Raw genomic sequence first — 22,809 nt, forward strand, 5'->3', positions numbered from 1 at the left:
GCCGCCATCCAGTCGGTAACCCAGGACACACGTTTCCTGGAGGGCGTGAAGAGGGCGGGGTCAACCTGGGCTGTCAGGTCTTAAAGGGGCCGCTGCGCTGGTCGCGGGAGGCGGCTCCTGGAGTCAGCGCTGGATCTTCTGCAGGTTCGGCTGGTAGAATGAAGAAGGGTTTAGTGAGCTCGGAAGGGCCAGTGGTTGGTGGGGAGCGAGGGAGTTCCAAGAGGGTCGGTTCGTGTTCGGAACAGGGCCAGGCCCACCCCTTCTGCTCGCATTTTCCGCAGCCCTAGCGGGGGCCACCCGAACCCATTCATTCGGGGGCCCGGCTCCCCGCTCCCTCTCCCAGCCCAGAACCGGAGTCCAGAGCTAAGCTCCGCCTCGCCCGGGCTGTTGAGACCTAGCATCCGCTCTCCTCCCTTGTACAGACTGAAAACTGAAGAGGGGACCGCTGACCAAGGTCACTCCCTAGTCCGGAGCGGAGCGACCTCAGAGCAGTCTTTCTGCCTCCAGAGCCCCCTCAGCGACCGCTTCACCGCGTCCTCGCGCGATGAGAGAGCTGCAGGGAGTAGCGGGGACTAGTCTCGGGGATCCCACTCAGGCAGTTCTTACTGCTGTGTGACCCCAGGCCGACTGCCTCCAGACTCTGACCCTAGTACCAAGTGCTAGTAGAAACAACTGCCTCCTCCAGATGTTGGTAGAATAACGCACAAGTGCGGGGTAGTGATCCTGGTACACGCTGGACGCCCAGTCCAGTGGGTTACAGCAGAATAACCCCAGCAGAAACTTGAGGCAGCTTGGAGAAAGAAGGCAGCGAGCCAGGTCGTGAGAATGAAAGGCCTCAGTGTGTGGATTTCCTTTCTGTCCGCCCAGCAGTTTGCTCAGGGTGGGGATGCACACCTGGCAGCGGAACGCGGGCCAAATCCACGTCGACACCGGCTCACTTGGTGCTGCCCTAGTTGGGCGGGATCTGTTGCTCTAAGCTAGCTGGGCCAAAGCTGAGCTATTGGCTGCCCCGGAGTGGAGTGAAGCTCTACCCACTCCAGGGCTGCTGGTTCTGCAGCCTCAGAGCTAGGCATAGCTTCCCGGGTTAAGGACCCCACCCTCGAAGCTATTTGCAGTTTTTACTGCTTCCTCCCAACCGACCTTCCAGGGGAAAGGTTGTTGGAGCACTAGGTATTACTCATCAAACCCAGGAAACTTTTGCTCCTGGGAAAAGGCTTCAGTTTACAGGGACATATCCTAGCCTTCCATCCTGAGTTCTTCTGCCTGAGACTGTCCATTCTCCAGACATGAAGGCAGGAAGGGTGGGTCTTCAAAAGGCCCAGCTTCCTACCCTATGTCAACAGGAACTAGACAACATGGTGTGTCTGATTCCTATGTATACAGGTAGCAGACCTTTCAATAGCTTCATTGGACCCTCCTAATACATGGTGTGTATACAATAATTAGTTCTAGAGGGCTGGAAAGATGGCTCAGTGGTTAAGAGCACTGACTGCTCTTCCAGAGGTCCTGAGTTCAATTCCCAGCAACCACATGGTGGCTCACAACCATCTGTAATGAGATATGATGCCCTCTTCTGGTGTGTTTGAAGACAGATATAGTGTACTCACATACATAAAATAAATAATTCTTTTTAAAAAAAATTAGTTCTAGAGATGAAAACTGTGCCCTAGGGAGGATTCAAAACGTCGCCCCCGATGGCCAGAAACTGATAGTGATCTAGTTAGACCCAGGGCTGATTCTGGAGCATCTCCTTAAACTGGGGCCCACCACTGCATCCTCCAAGATGAAGTTAGGGGACAAGCATCCAGTTGGAGTGAGGCTCTGGGCAAACAGCCTCAGGCACCTCTGACACTCTGTCTTCTAAGCAGGCGCCATGGAGTGGAAGGTGCTGGTCACAGGTGGGGCTGGCTACATCGGCAGCCACACAGTACTGGAGCTGCTGGAGGCAGGCTACTCGCCTGTGGTCATCGACAACTTCCATAATGCCATTCGTGGTAAGTGACGCTGGGTGTGAATCAGTGAGTGGTTTCTGGAGGGGTTGGATACAGGACCCCGTTTTCTAATGTTGAACGCCTCTGCGTGCCCCACCAGGAGGAGACTCCATGCCTGAGAGCCTGCGCCGGGTCCAGGAGCTGACAGGCCGCTCTGTGGAGTTTGAGGAAATGGACATCTTGGACCAGGCAGCCCTCCAGCACCTCTTTAAGAAGGTAGGTGCTGGACTAGAGAGATGGCTCAGTCAGATGCTCTTCCAGGGGTCCTGAGTTCAATTCCCACCAACCACATGGTGGCTCAAAACCATCTATAATGGGATCCAATGCCCTCTTCTGGTGTGTCTGAAGATAGCTACAATGTACTCATACATTAAATAAATCTTTAAAAAGAAAAAGAAGGTAGGTGCTAGCTGGGCATTTAGAGCATGCCTTTAAACCCAGCACATGGGAGGCAGAGGTAGACAGATCTTTGTGAGTTTGGGCCCAGCCTGGTCTACACAGCAAGAGCTGCTCAGCGGGTAGGAGGAGCATCACCAGGTCCTGCGCAGCATCCTGACCCCGGCTTTACCCTGCAGCACAGCTTTAAGGCTGTCATCCACTTTGCTGGGCTCAAGGCTGTGGGCGAGTCGGTGCAGAAGCCTCTGGATTACTATAGAGTTAACTTAACAGGGACCATCCAGCTTCTGGAGGTAAGAGGAAGGGGACACAGACCCCAGCTGGGCCCCAGGCTATCTGGCATGCTGGCCACAGTAAGGGTCTGCGTGGGAAATCAGAGAGGACCCGAGCTGTACTATCTTGGACACATGCCTTTCTTTACCCCCCCAGCCTGTTTCTCACTCTGTAACTGATGCCTGTCGCCTCAGCCCCACCCTCCTAGGGTGGGGAAACAAGTGGGGCTTACCCGTGAGGCACAGACCACTGACCCTCCCCTCCACGGCCAGATCATGAGGGCCCATGGGGTGAAGAATCTGGTATTCAGCAGCTCTGCCACCGTGTACGGGAACCCCCAGTATCTGCCTCTGGATGAGGCCCACCCCACCGGGGGCTGCACCAACCCCTACGGCAAGTCCAAGTTCTTCATTGAGGAGATGATCCGGGACCTGTGCCGGGCAGACACGGTGAGGATCCCTCTCTCCACCCTTTGCTCCGTCCACTGGCCCCCTTGAGCCCAGGATTGGGATCCTGGGTTCTCTCACAAGCAGACAGAGGGTGAGAAGCGGCAGGATTCTGCCCAAGGTCTCAGCAGCTGGTATGCAGGCGCCATCCCTTGCTTGTTGGTAGGGAACCCAGGCAGACACGGCGAGGCTGCAGGTTGGGTTAGGATCACTCCGTGTGCCCAGCCCCACTGTCTGACCTGTACCACACAGGCCTGGAATGCTGTGCTGCTCCGGTACTTCAATCCCACAGGCGCCCACGCCTCTGGCCGCATCGGTGAAGATCCTCAGGGTGTCCCCAACAACCTCATGCCCTATGTCTCCCAGGTAGAGGGAATAACCCCGGGGTGGGCGCAGCCCAGATTACCACTGATGCCAGGCCCTTGAAGAAGTTGACCTGACTTCTGCCGTAGGTGGCAATCGGGCGACGAGAGGCCCTGAATGTCTTTGGTGATGACTATGCTACAGAGGATGGGACAGGTGAGCCTAGGAGTCAGGGCAAGGAGGGAGCCAGGAGCTGGGGAGGGAGACAAGCTTCTCATGGAAGCACTTCCTCTGCAGGTGTGCGGGATTACATTCATGTCGTGGATCTGGCGAAGGGCCATGTAGCAGCCTTGAAGAAGCTGAAGGAGCAGTGTGGTTGCCGGGTAGGGAGCCAGGAGAGGAGCCGGGGCGGAAGCAGTTGGAATCCAGGGTGAAGGGGGTGCACAGGATGAAAGACAGACTCCGTTCAACATCCATTCTCTTGGGCAGACCTACAACCTGGGCACGGGCACAGGCTACTCTGTCCTGCAGATGGTCCAAGCCATGGAGAAGGCCTCAGGGAAGAAGGTAGGCCCCACACAAGCAGTAGGCACCCCCGAACAGCCATCTCCTCAGTACTAGGTGCCTCCAACACAGCTCTTTCTTGTCTGTGGTTCCTGGGGCCCAGGGCCTGGTCGGCTAAGTATCCACTCCTTCCCCTGCAGATCCCGTACAAGGTGGTAGCACGGCGGGACGGTGACGTGGCGGCCTGTTATGCCAATCCCAGCCTGGCCCATGAGGAGCTGGGCTGGACAGCAGCCTTGGGGCTGGACAGGATGTGTGAGTGTCTGACCAACCCAGAAGAGGGCGGAACTGGCTGTAAGGGGAACTGATCGGGCTGTCCTCAGGCAAGCCCTGACCATCCATGTCTGCACAGGTGAAGATCTGTGGCGCTGGCAGAAGCAGAACCCCTCAGGCTTTGGGCCACAGGCCTGAGGACCTCCTTGCCACAAACCAGAAAAGAGCAGCTGCCTGCTTTCCAGTCTCCACTGGACCCTGTACCCTCACGCTCTGGGGCCAAGCTGAGGCCACCCTACCTCAAATGCCAGCTGTCTCTGCTCAGCCCTCCAGGCAGGAGACCTCTGGCTCTCCTGACCAGAAGGGAGCCCAGGGCTTTCCAGCCTATCTCCCCCAGTGTCCAGCAGCTCCTGTGATCCCCAGAGCCTTGGGAGGCCAGGGGGTCTGGGACCATAGCCTCCCCCAGGCACTAACTTACACTGCTATGATTGAGCTTTCCAAAGTATTTAAAATAAAACTGGTTTCTTCTCGTGAGGCAGATTCTCACAGATGGTAACTACCACATAAGGCAGCCTCAAGAGGTGAAGCAATTTCTTTAATTTTATCGGAATCCAGGACAAAACAAGAAAAACACCCAAAACCACATGAAGACAGAAGACAAGACACAACTCCTCCCCCACCACCTCCCTGGCCCTAAGGGGGGACATAGGTGAGGGGGGAGACAGCAGGGAGTTGGGGGCCCTTGAACCTCAATCCAGCCCTACAGGCTCCAGGCCTGCAAGGAAGGGCCATGGGGAGGCAGGGCCCAGCCCCTCTGAGGGGAGGGGCAGGGGGGAGGCCCCTGAGGGACTCTACCTCCTCACTGACCAGCCTGCCCTGGAGCAGGCAGCCCACAGCAGCAAGGGCCCCGGGCCATGGACACATTCGTGACAGAAGCAGCTGCAGTGAGGCAGGAGACGATTATCCGGGCAGAATCACTGGGGAGGGGCCCATGAGGGCCCCACGGGCCAAACCCTGAGGTCACAGGAGGGGGCCCAAAGCGGGGCTAGTGGGTGAGGTCCTGAGTGAGCGGGTCAGCAGCTGGGCCCCTCTCTCCCGCTGCCTACAGCCCCTCCAATACTGCTGCTGGGGCCCACCTCTGGGGAAGTGGGGTAAGAGGGCAGCCCACCCCTGCTGCTGACTTCCAGACGGCCGAGGCCAGCAGGAAGGCCTGGCCAGCCTCGGCGACCTGCCCCAGAGGCCTGTGGGAAGAGGATAGGGTGGGAAGAGAAGGGACAGGGGCTCGACCGGCTCAGATCCAAGATGATGCGGTGCTTGCTTGCTGGGTCCCCTGTGGGCTGGGGGACCGTGATGGGAGCCAGCAACTAGTTAAACCGGAGGCAGAAGTTTCTCCAGAAATTCTTTTACAGCTGCCATCTCCTGGGATGAGGGTAGATTGTGAGGGTCCCTGATGGAAGGAGGAGGGGACACAGGAGTAGGCTATCCCCACTGACCTGAGGGCAGGAGCTGTGCATGACACCTGGGTACGTCTTAAACTGGACCCTGGCAGGCGTGACAACAGTCCGGAGCTTCTCAGCTGTCAGGGCCCCAAACCGAACAGGTACCATGGGGTCCAGCTCCCCATGGCACTGAAGGATGGCCAGGTCCTTGGCACTGCCATTGGCTGCCTGTGGGCCAGACAGAATTTCCAGGGCAAGGTCAGTGCTACATGCAGCATGGCCCCCAAGTCACAGGGACCCTGGAGAGAGAGGGGAGGGACCTGGGAGGACACTCACCTGGGGGAAGTTCCGGTGCAGAGGCAGCCAGCAGCTCAATGCCACAATGCCAGCCAGAGGGTGGGGGCAGGTAAGCGCTGTATAGAGGGACAGAGCCCCACCCTGGGAGAAGAGAATGACAGGTCAGGAAAGAAGGACACATGCACACCTCCCCTCCCCCTCACAGGCTCCTCACCTGCGAAAAGCCACCCAGGACGATGCGGTTGGCAGGGATCCCGTTCCTCATCTCATGTTCAATCAAAGCCTTGACTGGGGGGGAGGGTATGACTGGGTGAAGGAGACTGCTGGAGGCTTGAAGGGAGCAGGTGGGCACTGCCTGGTGCCTGGGGGAGGGGGATGGGGAGGGACTGATGTGGGCGGGCTGGGGCCTTACTGTTCTCTGCGGCCTTCTTGATGCCAGCTTCATCCTCTGGGGCATCTGGACTCAGCCCCATCAGGTCAAACCTGGGCAAGCAGAGGCAGTAGTTGTTGGAAAGCTCTCGCTAGCCCCTTCAGCTCCCCTAGTTTTCCTCTCATCCCCAAACTCACCAGGAGGGCATCACCATCTTCATGTTGAGTGTCACAGGGATCCTGGGCCTGGGAAGGAGGGAGGGCCGAAAGGTCTCAGGAGGAGGAAAGCATCAGTAGAGAGCCCGGGAATGGGCAGAGCTGCCCTTGGGGGGGCCCTCCCAGCAGGCAGGCCCTGTGTTTCAAGTGTTGCCAGGCAACCTGCCACGTGGGGCTGGAGGCTGTGGTTGGGGCATCAGTGGTAACGATGGAGAAGCAGAGACCAAGGCCCAGTGACGGGGTCCAGCTCAGGGTGAGTACTTGGGGGAGGGAAGGCTCCTTTTAGGAGGGCTTGGGTCTCGGAAGCTTAGGGATGAAAAGTGGAACTGGAGCCCATTCCTAGGGCTCCTAGAGCTAAGACTGACATGGCCAGACTGCTCTGAGCCCAAGCCCCAGGAGGCAGCTGATGAAGGGAACAGGCCTAGGACCAGAGGACACCTCCCCGCCCCCACCGCACACACCCCTCTTAGCTGGGGCAACACTCACGCATGGGGACAGATGTACTTGACATGAGGAAGCCGGATGGTGGAGAGAGCGTCAGCCCAGCTGTGCCTGTGGGAAGGAAGAAGAGACAGTGTAGGACAAAGGCCCTCCAGCCCTACCCGAAGAAGGAGCATCGCCCTCACCTCACTCACCCAGTGTCTCCAAGTCCATGTAAAAAAATAACCTGGGGAAAAAAGTCAGAAATGGGACAAGAAGGTCCCCCTTTAGACCTCCAACTCCAGCTCACCTCTACCCCCGCCCCTCAGACCCAGAGGAACCCCAGGTGGGAGCCAACAGATTATTAACCCCTCCTAGCTTCAGGCTAAGCCCGTCTCATACTGCCTCCTCCATGTTTCCCAGCCTGCCCCCATCCACCGCTTGCTGGGGCCTTACCGCGGCCGTTTCCCGCTCAGCTCCAGACACGGTGGCTGCGTCGGTGAGCAGGGGCACAGACATGGTGTTACCACACATACACTGCAGGGCTTCCTGCAGGCTGGGCCTGCACAAGAGAAGGTAGTGGGTCAAAAGCAAAGGCAGGCGAGACAAGCCCACCCAGGCCATAAGCCTTGTGCAGTGCCAGGGGTTCGATTCTAAGCAGAGAGAAAATAAAGGCAGAAAGAAATCTCAGGCAGAGAGGTAGAAAGTTGGCCCCAGGGAACTGGAGAGATAGCTCAGTGGTTAAGAGCACTAGCTGCTCTTCCAAAGATCCTGGATTCAATTCTCAGCACCCACATGGCAGTTCACAACTGTCTGTAACTCCTGTTCCAGGGGATCTGACACGCTCATAAAGATATATAATGCAGACACAACACCAATGCACATAAAACTATATAAATTAAAAAAAAAGAGAGAGAGAGAGAGAAAAAAAAAGAAAGTTGGCTCCATCCCAAGGCTGAGAAGCAGGCCAGCAATCCTCTTGGTCTAGAACTGGCATACCTGGTTTCTGACCCAACCTCAAAGACTAAGCATGGTACATGGGCTGGCACAGGGTTTAGGGGTTGGAAGTGTGGAAGTAGGGGGCAAGGGCAGGCAGGGCATTTCCTGCAGCCTTCAGTCTATAAGTCTCCTATGTTAACTGCATCCTTCCAAGGTCCCAGATATCCCTTTCCTGGAACCCCTCTTCCCTGAGTCCTGTCCTTAGGGAGAGATGGAAGAAACCCACTGAAAACAGGCTTTCAGTCCCACCCACATCCCATCTTCTCCATCTTCCCTCTCCTCCCCTCCTCCCCAGCCCCTATCCAGTCTTCTTAGCAGTCTGGTTCAGTAAGAAATCCCCAGGGCCTCTGGAAGCCACCCATGTCCCACGAGAACCTAACTCCCTCCTGCCATCTTCCACCACAAACTGGTGCTCCAAGCCTTCCCAGTTTCACAGGGCTATACCTGCTGTTGCTGCTGTCGCTGACTCCAAACGGGTCCCCAAATGAACAGGTGTTGGGACTCCCAACACAAAAGAATATCAGGCTGCCTGGCCCCTCCCCATCCTTAGCATCCTCCAAACTCCGGAAGCTTCCGCTACCTGCCTCTGAAGTGTCTTACGGGCGCCCCGCCCTCCCGCAGGTTCCCACCTTCCAGCTCTGACCCCGACTGCCCCTCCTCACGGTAGGATGATCACACAGCTTCTTTCCACACCTTTGATTGTGGGGTTCCTCTTCCCACGGGGAATGCACCTGACACCCTAAGCCAGGATCCCCTTCCTCCTAGACACTGGGGACTCCCACCTCCACCCGGCTCCCACTCTCCAAGGGATGACCCGTCGTCGTCTCCCATTCTCCACAGTGGGAACTTGGGTTCTGACCCAGGGTCATTACATCCCTACAGTGGCATTTGCTGCCCTGCCCCACGGCTCGCCCCTGCCCACAAAGGGGCATTGACCCTGGGAAGCCTCCGCCCCACAATGGGGTCTCCCTCTGCCCAGCGCGCAGCCGCTCTCCCGCCACGCGCGCAGCCCCTGGCCCGGCCGTCCCAGGACTGGACAGCGCCCTCCGGCCACTCCTCGCCGCCACCCCGGGACCCTCGCAGCTTCGCTGCGTGATCGCCTGGATACCTCACTCCCAGGGGCTTCCGAGACCGTTCGGGCGATTCTCCCCTTTCTCCCGCACAGACACACACTCTTCCCCCTCGGCCGCCCCCGCCGGAACTTCCGTTCGAGTCTCGGGAACCCAGCCATCCTGCTGCCGGAAGTAGCCCGGCCAGCAGTACGGAACCCGGAAGCGAGTCCAGCTTTCCAGGGTAGAAGCTGCCATGTTGCCCACAGTGGGACCACTCCCTGTGACGCTGTCCATGTACAGCGTCTGGACATGGCATGGGATTCTCAGATGCCCTTACCAGCCAAGCCCTCCTGGTGGACCTGCGTCCTGGAGGAGAGGCATTCCTCACGGGAATTCTTTAGCATAAAGTTGGCCGTCTTCCCATCCCCATGGGGCAGGGCACACTTCCAGGTGTGGTCTTGGATGTTCACACTGTCGTGTTTTATTAAGATACGTTTTATTGCTTATGTCTCCAGTACGCAGTATCGTATGCATATGTAGTGAAATGGTTACTTTAGTAGAACACTAAAGCATCACAGAGATTTGCTTCCCTCACAAAACTGGTGAATGTTTTTAGCTACACGCCTCCTGTTGTACTGAAGAGCTTTCTCCTTGTTCATCTTTCTTCTTGTTCGCCCTCTATACTGTTTTTCAAGCTGATCCCAGTTTCACGGGATCATAGATGGCTTTACACCCTGACCTGAAAAGACCCGAGATCACCCCGTCCTCCACTCTTATCTTTAAAGATGAGGAAACTAAGGCTTAGAGAGAGGAAGTAAATAAATAGCAACCTCGAGATTACACTGTAATCTGTTTTTCCTGACCGGCTTCCTCAGCTATAAAATGATAATAACCACCTGCTATTTCATAACTTTGCTGGTAAGCCTCAATGGGGCCACATAAACTTGCTTTGAACACTGTAAAATCACAGTGTGAGGCCTTACCCACTTGAAGAAGGACCCTGGGAAAGTACGTAGGCCATATCAGGATACTGATACACTGGCACTGGCAGGGTTGGCTTGACACTGTCCTTGACAAGTGATGCCTTGCAGGTTGCACAAAATGCCACCAGCTGTGAGCTAAGAACAAAAGGCTTTCATCTGGTCACCACTGAGTCATACTGGTAAAGTGGAAATTGGGCTTGGAGTCCAGGGTGAGAGACAAGCTGAACTGAAGGACTGAATCGGAGAGAAACTTTAGGGATCAGAAAACAGGAAATGAGTCACAGGGGTCCCAGCTGCAGAGGACTCAGAGGACTCATTCTTCCAAATTAACCTACACTCGTTTTTGCTTTTGTTTTTTTGTTCCCCCCTGTGAACCCAAAGCAATACAAGCTTGGATGATCAACAAAAACACTTCCCTCAAGACCAAGAAGCAGCTTGTTCTTGTATTCAGGTCATAGGGATGGTGCTTAAAATATGGAGATCAAGGGATCACGATCATGACAAGCCAAAGACCTAGAAGTTGATGTCACCAAAAAAGGGGATAAAACAAGAAGAAAGCAATACAGCTAGCCCCAGTGCCCGCAGAAGCCTGCTGGATTGGTCTGTGGATGGAATACGGCTCTTGTATTTTCACATAAGCCACTGTAGCACTTTTGCAAGTGATGCTTCAAGCCTACAGGCTCAGTTCCAGGAGCTACCTGTGAGCATCTTTTAGTGGAACAAATGGGCTAGTATTCTGGTGTATTGGGTGTTTCGTGTGAATGGTATGCATCCATGTTTTGATCACATGTCAGAGAACAAACTCAAGACACCAGTCCTCAGAACTTGCTACGTAGACCAGACTGGCCTTCAGCTTACAGAGATGTACCTGCCTCTGCCCCTCGAGGACCGGGAATAAAGGCATGGACCACCATGCCCAGCACTTTGTTATTGAGGCAGTCTCTGGTTTGCTGTTGAGTTGTGTACTCCAGCCAAGCTGGCCCGAGTGCTTCGAGGGGAATGTCCTGTTTCTGCCTAGCTCACTGGGATTATAGACATGTGCATGCTCTGTGACTTTTCAGCCAGATCCTGGGAATCTCAACTCTGTCAGGCTCAAACAGCAAGCGCTTACCAGCAGAGCCATCTCCATGGCTGGTTTGAGGCTAACTTCACTTTTCCTCTTAATCCAAAAATTTTAAATGGCCTTTATCTTGATGCTAGGAACCCATCCCAGGCTACACACATGCTAGGCAAGTGCTGTCACATGTTTTGTGACAGAGCTACACCCTGACCACTAGCCCTTCTAGTCTTGAGAATTTTCCGAAAAGCAGGTTGGCGAGAGTCTAAGTGCACTGAGCACTGTTCATATTCTAGTTTGTTTCAGAACTTTGATTCCTAACAATGCTTAAAAGCCAAAGACCATTTTCCAAGATCGGGAGAAAGTGGCAATATCCTCCTGACAAGGATGGGGTATTCTTCAGAGAATTCTCCAGGGCCAGATTCAGCACTTGCTCCCTTACCAACTCTTGCTACTTTCTGAAAAAAGTGGGGTATCGGATGCTTTCAGCCACTGGGATTCTTGCCAAATGCAGTGTTCACCACAAAGTAATAGCTCACTATCCACACCCCTACTTCTTGTGGTACCTCCAGCGGCTCTCCTGTGTTTATATGTATGGTTGTTTAACCTGCATGTTATGTCTGTGTACCATGTGAATGAAATGTCAGCAGAGACCAGGAGAGAGCATCTAACCCCCTAGAACTTGAGTTACAGTTACTGAGCCACCATGCAGGTGTTGAGAAACAAACTCGGGCCCTCTGGAAGAGCGGCAAGAGCTCTTAACTAATAAGCCATCTCTCCAGCCCACAGCCTCCCTTGTTTTTACATCTGTTACTCCACAAGTTACTTCCCCGTCATGAGAAATGGAACCTAGGTTTCTAACCCCAGCATCCTTTTTACAAAATGCAGAAGGGGGAATGTTTCTACCATACTGTTCAGAATTAGGCTGAACCTTTCCTGGAGGAACTGATGTAGTCTTTATTTAATTGTGACATGCATGATCTACCTAGATCAAAAGAAAACGAGATTCAAGTTCAATCCAGTTCCTAGTGAAATATAAGTTTCACAGTACTAACAAGAGCACAGAAGAAAAGACAGACCATAAGTCTCTAAGGATTTATTAGGAAGCTCATTAGTCACCATGAGTGAAAGCCATGAACAGAAGGAGCAGGGTCTCCAGACCCCAGCACTGGGTTTACAACACAAGTTAGAAGCAGGTCAACACCAAGGAGGTCCCAAGGGGAATCTTTACTAAGTTGCAGTCTTACCCTAACCCAGTCACCCACGCAGAGAAAGGACTCTATGTTCTCCCAACTATTTGGCTAGACAGTGTGAAAGACCTTTCCCAAGCAGTCATGTACCAGGAGACTTCTTCCTTTCCAACCCCCATCGTAGGACACTTGTGTGTGACATATGACACCAGCTGGGCACCCTGACACAAATGCTGAGCAATGACAGGAGGAGGAGCAAGCAGGGACGCATGTTTCTAGTTGGAGACCCTCCTGATGGCTAATTCAAACACAAAACTCGGGTTTCAGAAGGATTCCTACAGCTGAGGAAGCTTCCTTTTTGAAGAAGGACAAACCACACAAGAAATCTGCCACAAGCAAGAAGACACATGGGATCCCATGGCCACAGACCGGAAAAGTGAGCATTATTCATGACTGTCAGATGCCACCCAGCCTAAGACCCAGATTCTGCAGTCCCTTAGAGAAAGACTGTCCCTTGGCACCCACACCGCTCCTGGTGGTGAGGCGGTTTTCACAGGCCAGGTTCCTGCAGCAACCTCAAGACCAAGCCTGGCCAAGGCTGTGGCAGGCAACTCTTGCTGGAGCATCCTGTCCTTCCCAGCAGGCGGTCGCACATCTTCACTGACAGCACATCTGAGGGAGCCCTGGCTGGCCCTTAAGAAATGAAATGTGTCTGAGGGGTGACCTGATGCACCCGGTGGTCTGCTGGGTTGGCTGACGCTTCATAGTTGCAGATGGTCACCTCATGACGGCGAAGCTACAAGAAAAAGTAGAGATGAGGTCAGTGGTCACTGAAGAACACACACCCTGCAGCTCCTTGCCTCATGTCCTGTCTGAAGTGCCCTCTTCAGACACCTTTGACCTAGAGAAGCCAGCAAAGACCTCTATCTGCTCTCAAGGCTTCTCAGCAGCTGAGAAAATCCAGGCAAGAACAGGAACTTGTCTAAGGAACTTATCATCTTATCGCTGGTGCCCAGAACAAGAGAATGTCAAGGACGTGTGACAGGTGGAACATGGCCTCCTGTGTGCTAAGCAAGAGCCCTGTAGCAAAATACACATACCACTACACACATATAACCATGTACACACACAGAGAAAACACAGGAATAGTAAAAATAAAAGAAAACTTATAGTCTAGCCACTGAAGACAGTTACGATGAAATCTAAAGAAGCCAGGCACTGAGGAAGAAGAGGCAGTGGATCTGTGAGACCCAGGCAAGACTGGTCTATGTAACGACTGCTAGGCCACCTATGGCTATATAATGACAGCCTGTCACAAAACAAACAAAAAACCAAAGGGACAGTGAACAAATGGAGCAACCAGCCCCCCATTTGTTCCTGCCCTTGGTGTGCCTGCGCCATGGTGTAGACATACATTTACCAATCTCTCTTACCTCAGTCCACTCTCCCCTCAGGCCAATATAAAAGATCTTCGTGGTATCTGCTCCAAAGTTTTTTGAAATATGAATGGAAAGATGATAGACATTTGAAAACCGGGAAATTCTAGAGGATGGAAGAGGAAGGGAGAGAAGACACAGGTTACCGTGTGGTCTTCATCTCACCACCAGCGAGGACGACAGTTCAGTCCCACTTTGTAGGCAAATATCAGGACACTCGATCCTTCATCGCCAGTTTCCTTCAGAGCAGCAATTAGTGAGGTAAACATGTACTAAGCACCTGTTAGACCTTGTCTAAGGTGAAGAGACAGAGAGATGAAGCAGTCACACACCTGGCACGTGACATATGCCATCACTATATACAGAAGGCAGGGGCAGGAGGATACAAGTTCAATGACAGTCTGGTCTACAAGTAAACTCCAGCTCAGCCAGGCAAGACTGTCTGGGGGAAAAAAAAGAAAAGAAGGAAGAAAGAAAGGCTGACTGGAGAGACGGCTCAGCGGTTAAGAGCACTGACTGCTTTTCCAGAGGTCCTGAGCTCAATTCCCAGCAACCACATGGTGGCTCACAACCATCTGTAATGGGATCTGACGCCTTCTTCTGGTGTGTCTGAAGAGAGAAGACAGTATACTCACGTACACAAAATAAATAAATCTAAAAAAAAAAAAAGAAAGAAAGAAAAAAAGGGGGGGGGGGGTGAGTGCTATCCAATGTTCCTAATGTCAAGGAACAGGAATGGTGTATGACCAAACAGGGTTCTAAGCCATATTTATTGTGTTGACTTCATTAAAGAAGGGACCAGGTGGACCAGGTGACTGACTCTGCCTAAGCCTACTTCAGAGGAATTCTACAAACATCTCTCTTACGCTATACTTGCTGCTCACCCAGGACTGCCCAATACTTCCAAGTCAACAAGTCCATGGTGTGCACTGATCTCTGCCAAGAGCAGCCACGCCAAGGATCAAGCTTTCTCTGCTGTTTTAACTCCAATGTTCAGAAAGCAGGACACTGGCCAAAACACAGAGGCAAGCTCACAGGCTTCACACTCACTGCAAGTGAAGAAAAGCCATGGGCAGGCAGCATGTCCTCTGGGAAGACAGATAGAGGAGGACTGAGCTCAAAGCTGGCTGGGCTATAGATGAAGACCATCTCCAAAATGAAATGAAGGACAGACAGCGTGGAGAACAGGTGCCAGGCTTACTTTGTAGCATACTCTAATTCTCCTGTAATATCTCGGTTCAGACTAAAGGTCTGGTCTGGCTCCCTTTCTGTGTCATCAAATGACATCTGTGGAATGTTCTTGTACCTGAGGGGTAGGGGGGAGAAAAAAATGACAAGGAATATGCATTATTAAAATTTTCAGTGTTTTAAAACTCCCTGCTGACTGCTCAACTAGCCTCAGTTCCATCAAAAGATCAAAGTTAGGATCAGAATGGCATTTTCCTGGCATTTACATATATCTTTAGGCCAACTACAAAGCTGAAAGCTTGCCGGCAGCCCTAGCTATGAGGGAGACCAAAGCAGGAGGCCTGCTTGGGCAGAGTTCATTCAAGTATTGCGGGCAACAGAGCAAGATCCCACCTTGAAAGAAAGACGGAGAAAGAAAGGGAGATCGGGAGGGAGAAGCAAGAAAAAAGCTAGGAAGCACAGCCTAACCCAGGGGCATCTTCGAGTGGCCTGAGATCCTGAGTCACGTGCAGGGACCACAGAGAAGAATGAACTCAGCACATTCAGCCCACACCGAGATGTGAAGCAATAAAACAGCTTACTCGTGGAAAATGCATACTTCAGCAGAAGCACATTTGACACAGTAAGAGATAAGATCGGGCAGCTCAACACTCAAGCGGGTTTTGTGTCCAAAAACCACCGGAACAGCATCATATTAGATTTCTTTCCATTTTTTTGTTTATTTTCCTTTTTTTCTTTTCTTTCTCTCTCTCCCTCCCTCTTCCCTCTCTCTTTTTTTGGACACAGGGTAGCCTTGGCTGTCCTAGAACTTGCTAGGTAGTCCAGGCTGGCCCTGAACTAAGAGATCCACCTGCCTCTGCCTTCAAATGCTGAAATTAAAGGCTTATGCCATCATGCCCAGCAATATGTTTTAAAATACTACAATCGGGGGTTTCTATTTCAAAAAGAATACATAAAAGACCACAAACTCATAAGACTTTGGAAAGTTAAAACTGCCAGTAAAGAAAAATATTAAAAAAAAAAAATACTACCACCACCTAAGAAATTCGGAAGCACTCAGCTCCACGCCACTTCAGGGAATTCTCTTAACACACTCACAAAGAAAGAGAGGTGCATTTTCACTGCAGTAGAATGTGTGTCACTTATGAAGGCAAGTGTTTGCTTCAAAGTGTTTCTAAGAGCCGTCCACAGCAGGGTAATGACAGTGAGCACTCGTGAGCAGCATTATGAGGCAGGGCAGCACTGTAGTTAAAAACCCAGGCTCGATTTAAAGAATGACAGGAAGAGCATGCAAGCTACTCTGACACGGGTAAATAGTGTCCAAAGCACATAGGGAAGTCAACTGAAGCACAAAAGAGCACAGAATCTGATTAAAGAGCAGGCAAAGGATCTGAAACCTCTTCTCCAAAGACATGCAAGCTGACCATGATGACACATGCTTGTAATCCCAGCACCGAGTCAGAACCAGGGAAATTCCAAGTTTGAGGTCAATCTGGGTTATACTGTAAGACCCTGTTGTCTCAAAACCCCACAAGGAAACTATTCAAGAAGTCAACAGGAGCCGGGCGGTGGTGGCGCACGCCTTTAATCCCAGTACTTGGGAGGCAGAGGCAGGCGGATTTCTGAGTTCGAGGCCAGCCTGGTCTACAGAGTGAGTTCCAGGACAGCCAGGGCTACACAGAGAAACCCTGTCTCCAAAAACCAGAAAACCAAACAAACAAACAAACAAACAAAAGAAGCCAACAGGAATATGAAAAATGTTCAGAGTCACTAATCAAGAAAACGCAGATCTAAGCCACGGGCTTATCCTCTCAGAATGGTTACTACCAAAAAGACAAGGAGGAAATATTAATGAGGAAGGGGAGAGAGGGGACACACAAACAAACAAAAACCAAACAAACAGGAAATAGAAATACCATGATCTAACAATTCCCTTACTGAGTGAATACCCCGAGAAAGGAAACGAGTCCGGGAGAGACATCTGCATGCCTACTGCCATCTGCTGCTCATTACGGCACTATTCACAAAGTCCCTCAGACTCAACCTCAGTGCTATCAACAGATGAATGGACAGAGAAAATGTGACATAAGTACACTATGGGACGCTATTCAGTTATAAAAAGACTAAAATCTGTCATTTGATGCTATGGAGACGAGCTTAGGAGAATACTACGTTAAGTGAAGTAAGCTAAACACAAGACAAATGCTGCACGCGCTCACACCCAGAAGCCAAACGGGTTACCTCACAGACACAAGAGCAGGGACGACTACCAGAGCCTGAGAGCTGGATCAGAGGGAGACGCTAACTAGCACCAAGATGCAGTCAGGTAGAAGGAACACCCTCCAGTAGGTACCCCGTAGTATGGGAGAACACTGGTTAACAACTGTTTACCCGGCATAGTGATCCAATGTCAGCAAGTGGAAGGCAGACACAGGAAGACAACCATGAGTCTGAGACCAGTGTGTGCTACAGAATAAGATCCCCTCTGGAAAAAACAAACAAACAAACAAACAAACAAAGCCTTAAGAAAAGCTTCTCGCTGGGCAGTGGTGGCACACGCCTTTAATCCCAGCACTTGGGAGGCAGAGGCAGGCGGATTTCTGAGTTCGAGGCCAGCCTGGTCTACAGAGAGTTCCAGGACAGCCAGGGCTACACAGAGAAACCCTGTCTCGAAACACAAAAACAAACAAACAAACAAGCTTCTCAGGGGCTGGAGAGATGGCTCAGCGGTTAAGAGCACTGATTATTCTTCCCGAGATCCTGAGTTCAATTCCCAGCAACCACATGGTGGCTCACAACCATCTGTAATGGGGTCTGATGCCCTCCTCTGGTGTGTCTGAAGATAGCTACAGTGTTTCTCAGGCATGGTAGTACACCTAAGCAATGGAAACAGGAGTTCAAGGTCAGCTTCAGCTACACTGAGTTAGAAACTGTAGTGTGAGGCCTAGTCTCAAAACAAAAAACAAAAAAAAACAAAAAAAAACCAGCCAGGTGGTGCACACCTTTAATACCAGCACTTGGGAGGCAGAGGCAAGCGGATTCCTGAGTTTCAGGGCAACCTGGTCTACAGAGTGAGTTCCAGGACAGCCAGGGCTACACAGAAAAACCCTGTCTCAAAAAACCAAAACCAAACAAACAACCCTGTCAGGCGTGGTGGTACACACTTTTAATCCCAGCGCTGAGGCGGCAGATCCAGGTGGATGGATCACTGAGTTCTAAGCAGTCCTAGTCTACAAAGGGAGTTCCAGGACCAGTCAAGGGACTAGAGATGTGTCTCAGAGGTTAGGAACAACAGTTTGGGTTCCCAGGCCCACGTGGTGGCTCACAACTACCTGTAACTCCAGTTCCAAGGGATCCAGAATCCTCTTCTGACCTCTACAGATTATTGCACATATATGGTGCACACACACACACGTGTTTACAGTCTCAGCCATACACGCATCTCCATAAAATAAAGCAAAGCATAAAAATAAACAGTGTCGGGGCTGGAGAGATGGCTCAGCGGCTAAGAGCACTGACTGCTCTTCCAGAGGTCCTGAGTTCAATTCCCAGCAACCACATGGTGGCTCACAACCATCTTTAATGGGATCCGATGCCCTCTTCTGGTGTGTCTGAAGATGGCTACAATGTACTCACATACATAAAATAAATAAATCTTTAAAAAAAAAAGGAAAAAAAAAAAGATAAACAGTGTCTGGAAGTCATGGAGCAGCTAACAAGTGAAAATGACCTCTCTTTGTTCCACAGACCATACTCTTAACCAGAGAACCAGAGGGAGAGCAGCCTGACCCAAGCTAGTCAATCTGTCCCCAGTAACTAAGTATCCAAAAAGTACCAAAATTATCAGACCAAACATCCATTTTCCTTCAAATGATTCAACACAGAGATAATGCTTTTAAAGATTTATTTTTATTGTTTTTATTTATGTGTTTCTGTGTGAGTGACCACACATAGGTGTGTGTAACCAAGGAGCCCAGCAGAGGGTGTCTGATACCTCTGGAGTTACAGATGATTGAGCCATCCAGTGTGGGTACTGGGAACGCTCTGGTCTTCTCCAAGAGTGACGGGGACTGGCCCTGAGAGCTCACAGGCACCAAATTCCCTACTGCTGAGCTATATAATCTTAGCCCCAAATTGAAATTTTTATTACTTTAAAACTTTTTACCAATGTTTTCTTATAACAGGGTATCATTCCATAGCTCAAACTGACCTGGGGCTCACTATATAGTTCCACCTAGCCTTAAACTCTCAGCAATCCTATCTTAGCCTTCTAAGTGCCAGGACTATAGGCATGAAATACTGTACCTAGCTCATTTTTTTTCCTTAAGATTTAATATCTATGTGTATATGTGTGTGCCTGTGTAGGCCTATGCGTCTGTGTCACGTACATGCAGGTGACTAAGGACACCAGAAGAGGAAGATGGATCCCCCTGGAGGTACAGGTAGCTGTAAGCCACTTGACTGTGTGCTGGGAATCAAATTCTGGTCCTCTACAAGAGCATTAAGTGCTTTTAGTCGCTGAACCATCTCACTCTGGTCCCTTCACTTATTACGTATCTGAGTGCTTGCATGGATGTCTATGGACCTCATTTGTGCATCCAGTACCCTCGGAGAACAAAAGGGTGTCAGACTCCCTGAAAATGGAATTAAGAGATGGTTGTGGCCCATCATGTGGTGCTAGGAATCGAACCCGAGTCCTCTGGAAAAGCACCCAGTGTCCTTAACCACTGAGCTATCTCTCCACTCTTTTAATACGTGTGTGTGTGTGTGTGTGTGTGTGTGTGTGTTTGTGTGTGAATTTAAGTCTGTTTGCTTGTGTGGCAGCTAGAGGTCAACCTTGGGTTGAATGCCATCCTCCTTCTTTTGAACAGGGTCACTTACCGGCCTGGAGCTCAGCAGTCAGTTGAGCTCCAGGGAGTCCAGCCAGTGAGCTCCAGGAGTCCTGTGTCCAGGACTGGGATTATTACAAGCACATTCTTATCACCATTTTCACCTGGAGGCCGAGGTGCAACTCAGGTCCTTGTGACTGCCAGGCAAGCACATTACTGACTGAGCTATGCTCCTAGCTCTGCCTTGACAATTTTCAAGGTCTTCTCAGAACTCACAAGGTAGATTCCTCTTCTTTCAGAAAGGCAAACTCTCCAGCTGCAGACTATAAGTGGAGGCAACAGCAGCTCTGGAACTTTGCTGAGGCCACACAGATGCAGATGGAGCAATTCCACATTAGCACAACAGCATGAAGATAGTAACTACACAGTGAGAGGAGCCATAAGCAACACTCGGGGCCTGCAGCTAGGTTAAGGAAACTGCATAGTCATCAACAGCTAGCATCAGTTTTACACTGTCTGAATGATGGTGCCACCGTCAGCAACTGGAAAGAGATAAGCAGCTAGCCCCAAGGATGTTTACTCTAAGACAGTCACTGGGCTGGGGAATGAGGCTCAGTGGTAGGGCAGGTACCTAGCACTCACAAGGCCTAGTGTTCTATCTCCAGCACCACAAAACACACACACACACACACACACCACACACCCCAGCTGGGTAGGGTAACACTCAGAATACAGAGAAAGCCAGATCTCTGTGACTTCAAGGCCAGCCTGGTCTACATAACAAGTTCCAGGTCAGCCAGGGCTACACAATGAGAACCTGTCTCAAAAGAAATAAAGCCATCTGGGCATGGTGGAACTTATCTGTAACTTGGAGGTAGGAGTTCAGAAGACACAAGATCCTGTTTCAAAAATAAAGCCAGATATAGATACAGATATAGGTATAGATACAGATATAGGTATAGATACAGGTATAGGTATAGATACAGGTATAGGTATAGATACAGATATAGGTATAGATACAGATATAGGTATAGATACAGATACATAGACAGATAAATCCCTCGAAATCCCGCTCTCTCTACTGTCCACAGCAGGGTGGCCATACCAGGTTTTTACTTGGGTGTTGGGAATTTGAACTCTGATCCTCATGCTTGATGCAGCAAGCCCTCTAACCCACTGAGCCATCTCCCTCTCCCTGGAATAAGATATATCAGAAAAAAAGCCAAGTGGGAGTTTCAGCCCTTGCTACTCACAGTCTCATCTCCGAGGGGTGTGAGTCATCGTCCTCGCCCATTATGATGACGCCTTTGAGCTTGACATTGCCCGTAAATCTGCCAGAATGCGAAAGAGAAGATTGTCTACCTGGGATTGAACCTGGAGCTGCTGTGTGGCCCTGGTAAGACCCATCCCTCTCTTAGTTGCCTCATCTGCCTCCTGTAGTCCTTTCAAAGGCCCTGTCATTCCACACCTCCAAGAAATTTACCTCAGTTATTAATTCCACAAATGCATCTGTTTCCAGTCACACACACAAAAGCTACCGTAGTTTCTTTCTCGAACCCACCAAAGGAATCGATCCCATTTCTACAAACAGGTGTGCACTCTTGACATAGCCAATAAATGAAGCCATCTGAAGAGAGAACTGGGTACAGCCTAGTCTGCCAGAGGCAAGCACCAAGGAGATACTTACGGAATATTAAACAGAAGCTCTTCGTCCGCATCACTTTCAACAAACTGGGATGCAGGGGGAGAAAGCAACAAATATCTGCTGAGAACCTACAATTTCAGGCATCTTAACTCCCTGTTCTACAAACTGGGTTGCGATGCGAATGGACTTGTACCACCAACCCGCGCCCAGGTCCTAAGAGCTTGGAGCTGCTGAGTCTCAGTGTTCTAGTCACCACGGCCCCTCCAGAGGGATTCTAATGGGGGTTTTCCGGGCTGCGAACCCAAAGACCAGTGCTTATGTGTGTCCTTCTGGGGAACCTTCAAATGGCTCTCAAAGGAGTCTGGGTTCCAGGTTAGAAATACGGATCGCGACCCCAGGCCAGGTGAGGCCATCGGATAGCCATGTGGCCCAATGGTCAGAGGGAGAAGCAGCAGTCCTCTCTGCTCTCCTCCCTCACATTCCCTCGCCGCCTTGGAATGGAGGCAAAGCGCCCACCTTGCTCCTCTGGGCCTCAGTTTCCCTGTCTGTCTACCCTGCGAGGCCCCGCGGCTCCGGGCCGCCCGGTCCGCCCACCTTGGAGCGGTCGGTCCGCTCCTCCCACGGCTTGAAGACGCCGCGGCCGCTGCCCTCGCGGCTCTCGTTGAGGCACTGCAGTCGCTCCAGGTCGATGCGCAGGTACAGCCCGTAGGCCAGGCCGCGCTGCTCGGGCGGCTCCTCGCGTTCGGCGGCGCAGCGACAGCCGCCCCCGCCGTGGCTGTGGCCGTGCGACATGGCGACGCCTCACGCCGGCTCGCCTCCGACCGCCTCGGTATCGCCGCTCACCCGGAGCTCACTCCGCTCCGCGCCGGCCGCCAAGCGCCGCGCCTGAAGCGTCGTAAAAGGCGCCCCTGCGCGGCGCATGCGCGCGCGACCTAGCGGGAGGGGCGGGGAGGGATTGACGTGGGACCTGCGCCAGCGGAGCTTGACGCTGGCGGTGGGGATGAGTGGTACCGTTCAAGCGTGCAAGCTGTAGGGCTGGCGACGCGTGGCAGGGACGCGAATCCTCCCCTCCCAGGCCAAAGCGTGCGCTTTCTTTCCTAGCGGCCACTTTTCTCCGGAGTGATTGATGAGGCGGGGGCGACAGCACAGCAAAGCTTGCCTCCTCTCTGCTCCTGGCCCCTCTTACCTCCTCTATCTACCCCCTACTTTCTCCCGCCTCTTTTCCTTCTCTCTCTTTCTCCCCCTTTCCTTACATTTTTTTAGAGCTAGGCTGTACCCCTAGCTCATGTACCCCAGGCTGACCTCAGATGATCTATGTACCTTCAACTCCTAATCCTCCTGCCTCCAAATCCCAACAAATTCAGGGATTAAAGGCATGCACCACCAAGTCTGGTGTTAAGACTTAGTTATTCTTTTATTTACATTTATTATATCTGTATATCTGTCTATCTATCTATCTATCTATCTATCTATCTATCTATCTATCTATCTATCTATCTATCT

The 22,809-nt window shown here is 51.7% G+C and overlaps 3 protein-coding genes across 5 annotated transcripts; 1 reads left to right on the forward strand and 2 right to left on the reverse strand.

The window, feature by feature from the left end:
* The first annotated feature begins 82 nt into the window (after nt 1-82).
* On the forward strand, nt 83-4,757 carry Gale (UDP-galactose-4-epimerase). Of its 2 annotated transcripts, none has more exons than XM_028759797.1 (11): nt 83-144; nt 1,866-1,994; nt 2,092-2,207; nt 2,567-2,680; nt 2,933-3,109; nt 3,359-3,472; nt 3,559-3,625; nt 3,707-3,792; nt 3,899-3,976; nt 4,114-4,228; nt 4,326-4,757. In XM_028759797.1, the coding sequence occupies exons 2-11, from the start codon at nt 1,874-1,876 to the stop codon at nt 4,382-4,384; spliced, it is 1,047 nt and encodes a 348-aa protein (XP_028615630.1). In that variant the 5' UTR covers nt 83-144; nt 1,866-1,873; the 3' UTR covers nt 4,385-4,757. The 2 variants fall into 2 exon arrangements, with proteins under 2 accessions (XP_028615630.1, XP_028615629.1); XM_028759796.1 differs by having other exon boundaries at nt 87-144; nt 1,869-1,994.
* On the reverse strand, nt 4,751-9,135 carry Lypla2 (lysophospholipase 2). 2 transcript variants are annotated; one of them, XM_028759798.1, is made up of 10 exons: nt 9,035-9,135; nt 7,384-7,489; nt 7,143-7,174; nt 6,994-7,059; nt 6,490-6,537; nt 6,335-6,405; nt 6,137-6,210; nt 5,962-6,063; nt 5,680-5,853; nt 4,751-5,605 (listed from the first exon to the last, which is right to left on the reverse strand). In XM_028759798.1, exons 2-10 carry the CDS (start codon nt 7,459-7,461, stop codon nt 5,555-5,557), a joined length of 696 nt encoding a protein of 231 aa, XP_028615631.1. In that variant the 5' UTR covers nt 7,462-7,489; nt 9,035-9,135; the 3' UTR covers nt 4,751-5,554. The 2 variants fall into 2 exon arrangements, with proteins under 2 accessions (XP_028615631.1, XP_028615632.1); XM_028759799.1 differs by lacking the exons at nt 7,143-7,174; nt 9,035-9,135 and having other exon boundaries at nt 7,384-7,485.
* Nucleotides 9,136-12,099: 2,964 nt separating this feature from the next.
* Nucleotides 12,100-22,207, reverse strand: Pithd1 (PITH domain containing 1). The gene is made up of 6 exons (XM_028759743.1): nt 21,901-22,207; nt 21,349-21,392; nt 20,915-20,992; nt 14,846-14,950; nt 13,642-13,750; nt 12,100-13,004 (listed from the first exon to the last, which is right to left on the reverse strand). Exons 1-6 carry the CDS (start codon nt 22,096-22,098, stop codon nt 12,903-12,905), a joined length of 636 nt encoding a protein of 211 aa, XP_028615576.1. The 5' UTR covers nt 22,099-22,207; the 3' UTR covers nt 12,100-12,902.
* Between the last annotated feature and the right edge of the window lie 602 nt (nt 22,208-22,809).

Source organism: Grammomys surdaster, unplaced genomic scaffold, assembly GCF_004785775.1.
Source record: "Grammomys surdaster isolate TR1022 unplaced genomic scaffold, NIH_TR_1.0 126313, whole genome shotgun sequence".
In the NCBI taxonomy this organism is placed as follows: Eukaryota; Metazoa; Chordata; class Mammalia; order Rodentia; family Muridae; genus Grammomys; species Grammomys surdaster.

What these genes read in the sequence shown, in the direction of transcription:
- Gale (XM_028759797.1), top strand. Translation starts at nt 1,874, where the DNA reads ATGGAGTGGAAGGTGCTGGTCACAGGTGGGGCTGGCTACATCGGCAGC. An exon ending in TCATGCCCTATGTCTCCCAG is followed by an intron (nt 3,473 to 3,558) that starts GTAGAGGGAATA and finishes CTTCTGCCGTAG; the next exon opens with GTGGCAATCGGGCGACGAGA. An exon ending in AGAAGGCCTCAGGGAAGAAG is followed by an intron (nt 3,977 to 4,113) that starts GTAGGCCCCACA and finishes CTTCCCCTGCAG; the next exon opens with ATCCCGTACAAGGTGGTAGC.
- Lypla2 (XM_028759798.1), bottom strand. Translation starts at nt 7,461, where the DNA reads ATGTGTGGTAACACCATGTCTGTGCCCCTGCTCACCGACGCAGCCACC. An exon ending in CAAGAAGGCCGCAGAGAACA is followed by an intron (nt 6,211 to 6,334) that starts GTAAGGCCCCAG and finishes CCTCCCCCCCAG; the next exon opens with TCAAGGCTTTGATTGAACAT. An exon ending in TGCACCGGAACTTCCCCCAG is followed by an intron (nt 5,854 to 5,961) that starts GTGAGTGTCCTC and finishes TCTGGCCCACAG; the next exon opens with GCAGCCAATGGCAGTGCCAA.
- Pithd1 (XM_028759743.1), bottom strand. Translation starts at nt 22,098, where the DNA reads ATGTCGCACGGCCACAGCCACGGCGGGGGCGGCTGTCGCTGCGCCGCC. An exon ending in CACCCCTCGGAGATGAGACT is followed by an intron (nt 14,951 to 20,914) that starts GTGAGTAGCAAG and finishes CCTACCCCTCAG; the next exon opens with GTACAAGAACATTCCACAGA. An exon ending in TGAGGGGAGAGTGGACTGAG is followed by an intron (nt 13,005 to 13,641) that starts GTAAGAGAGATT and finishes TTTTTCTTGTAG; the next exon opens with CTTCGCCGTCATGAGGTGAC.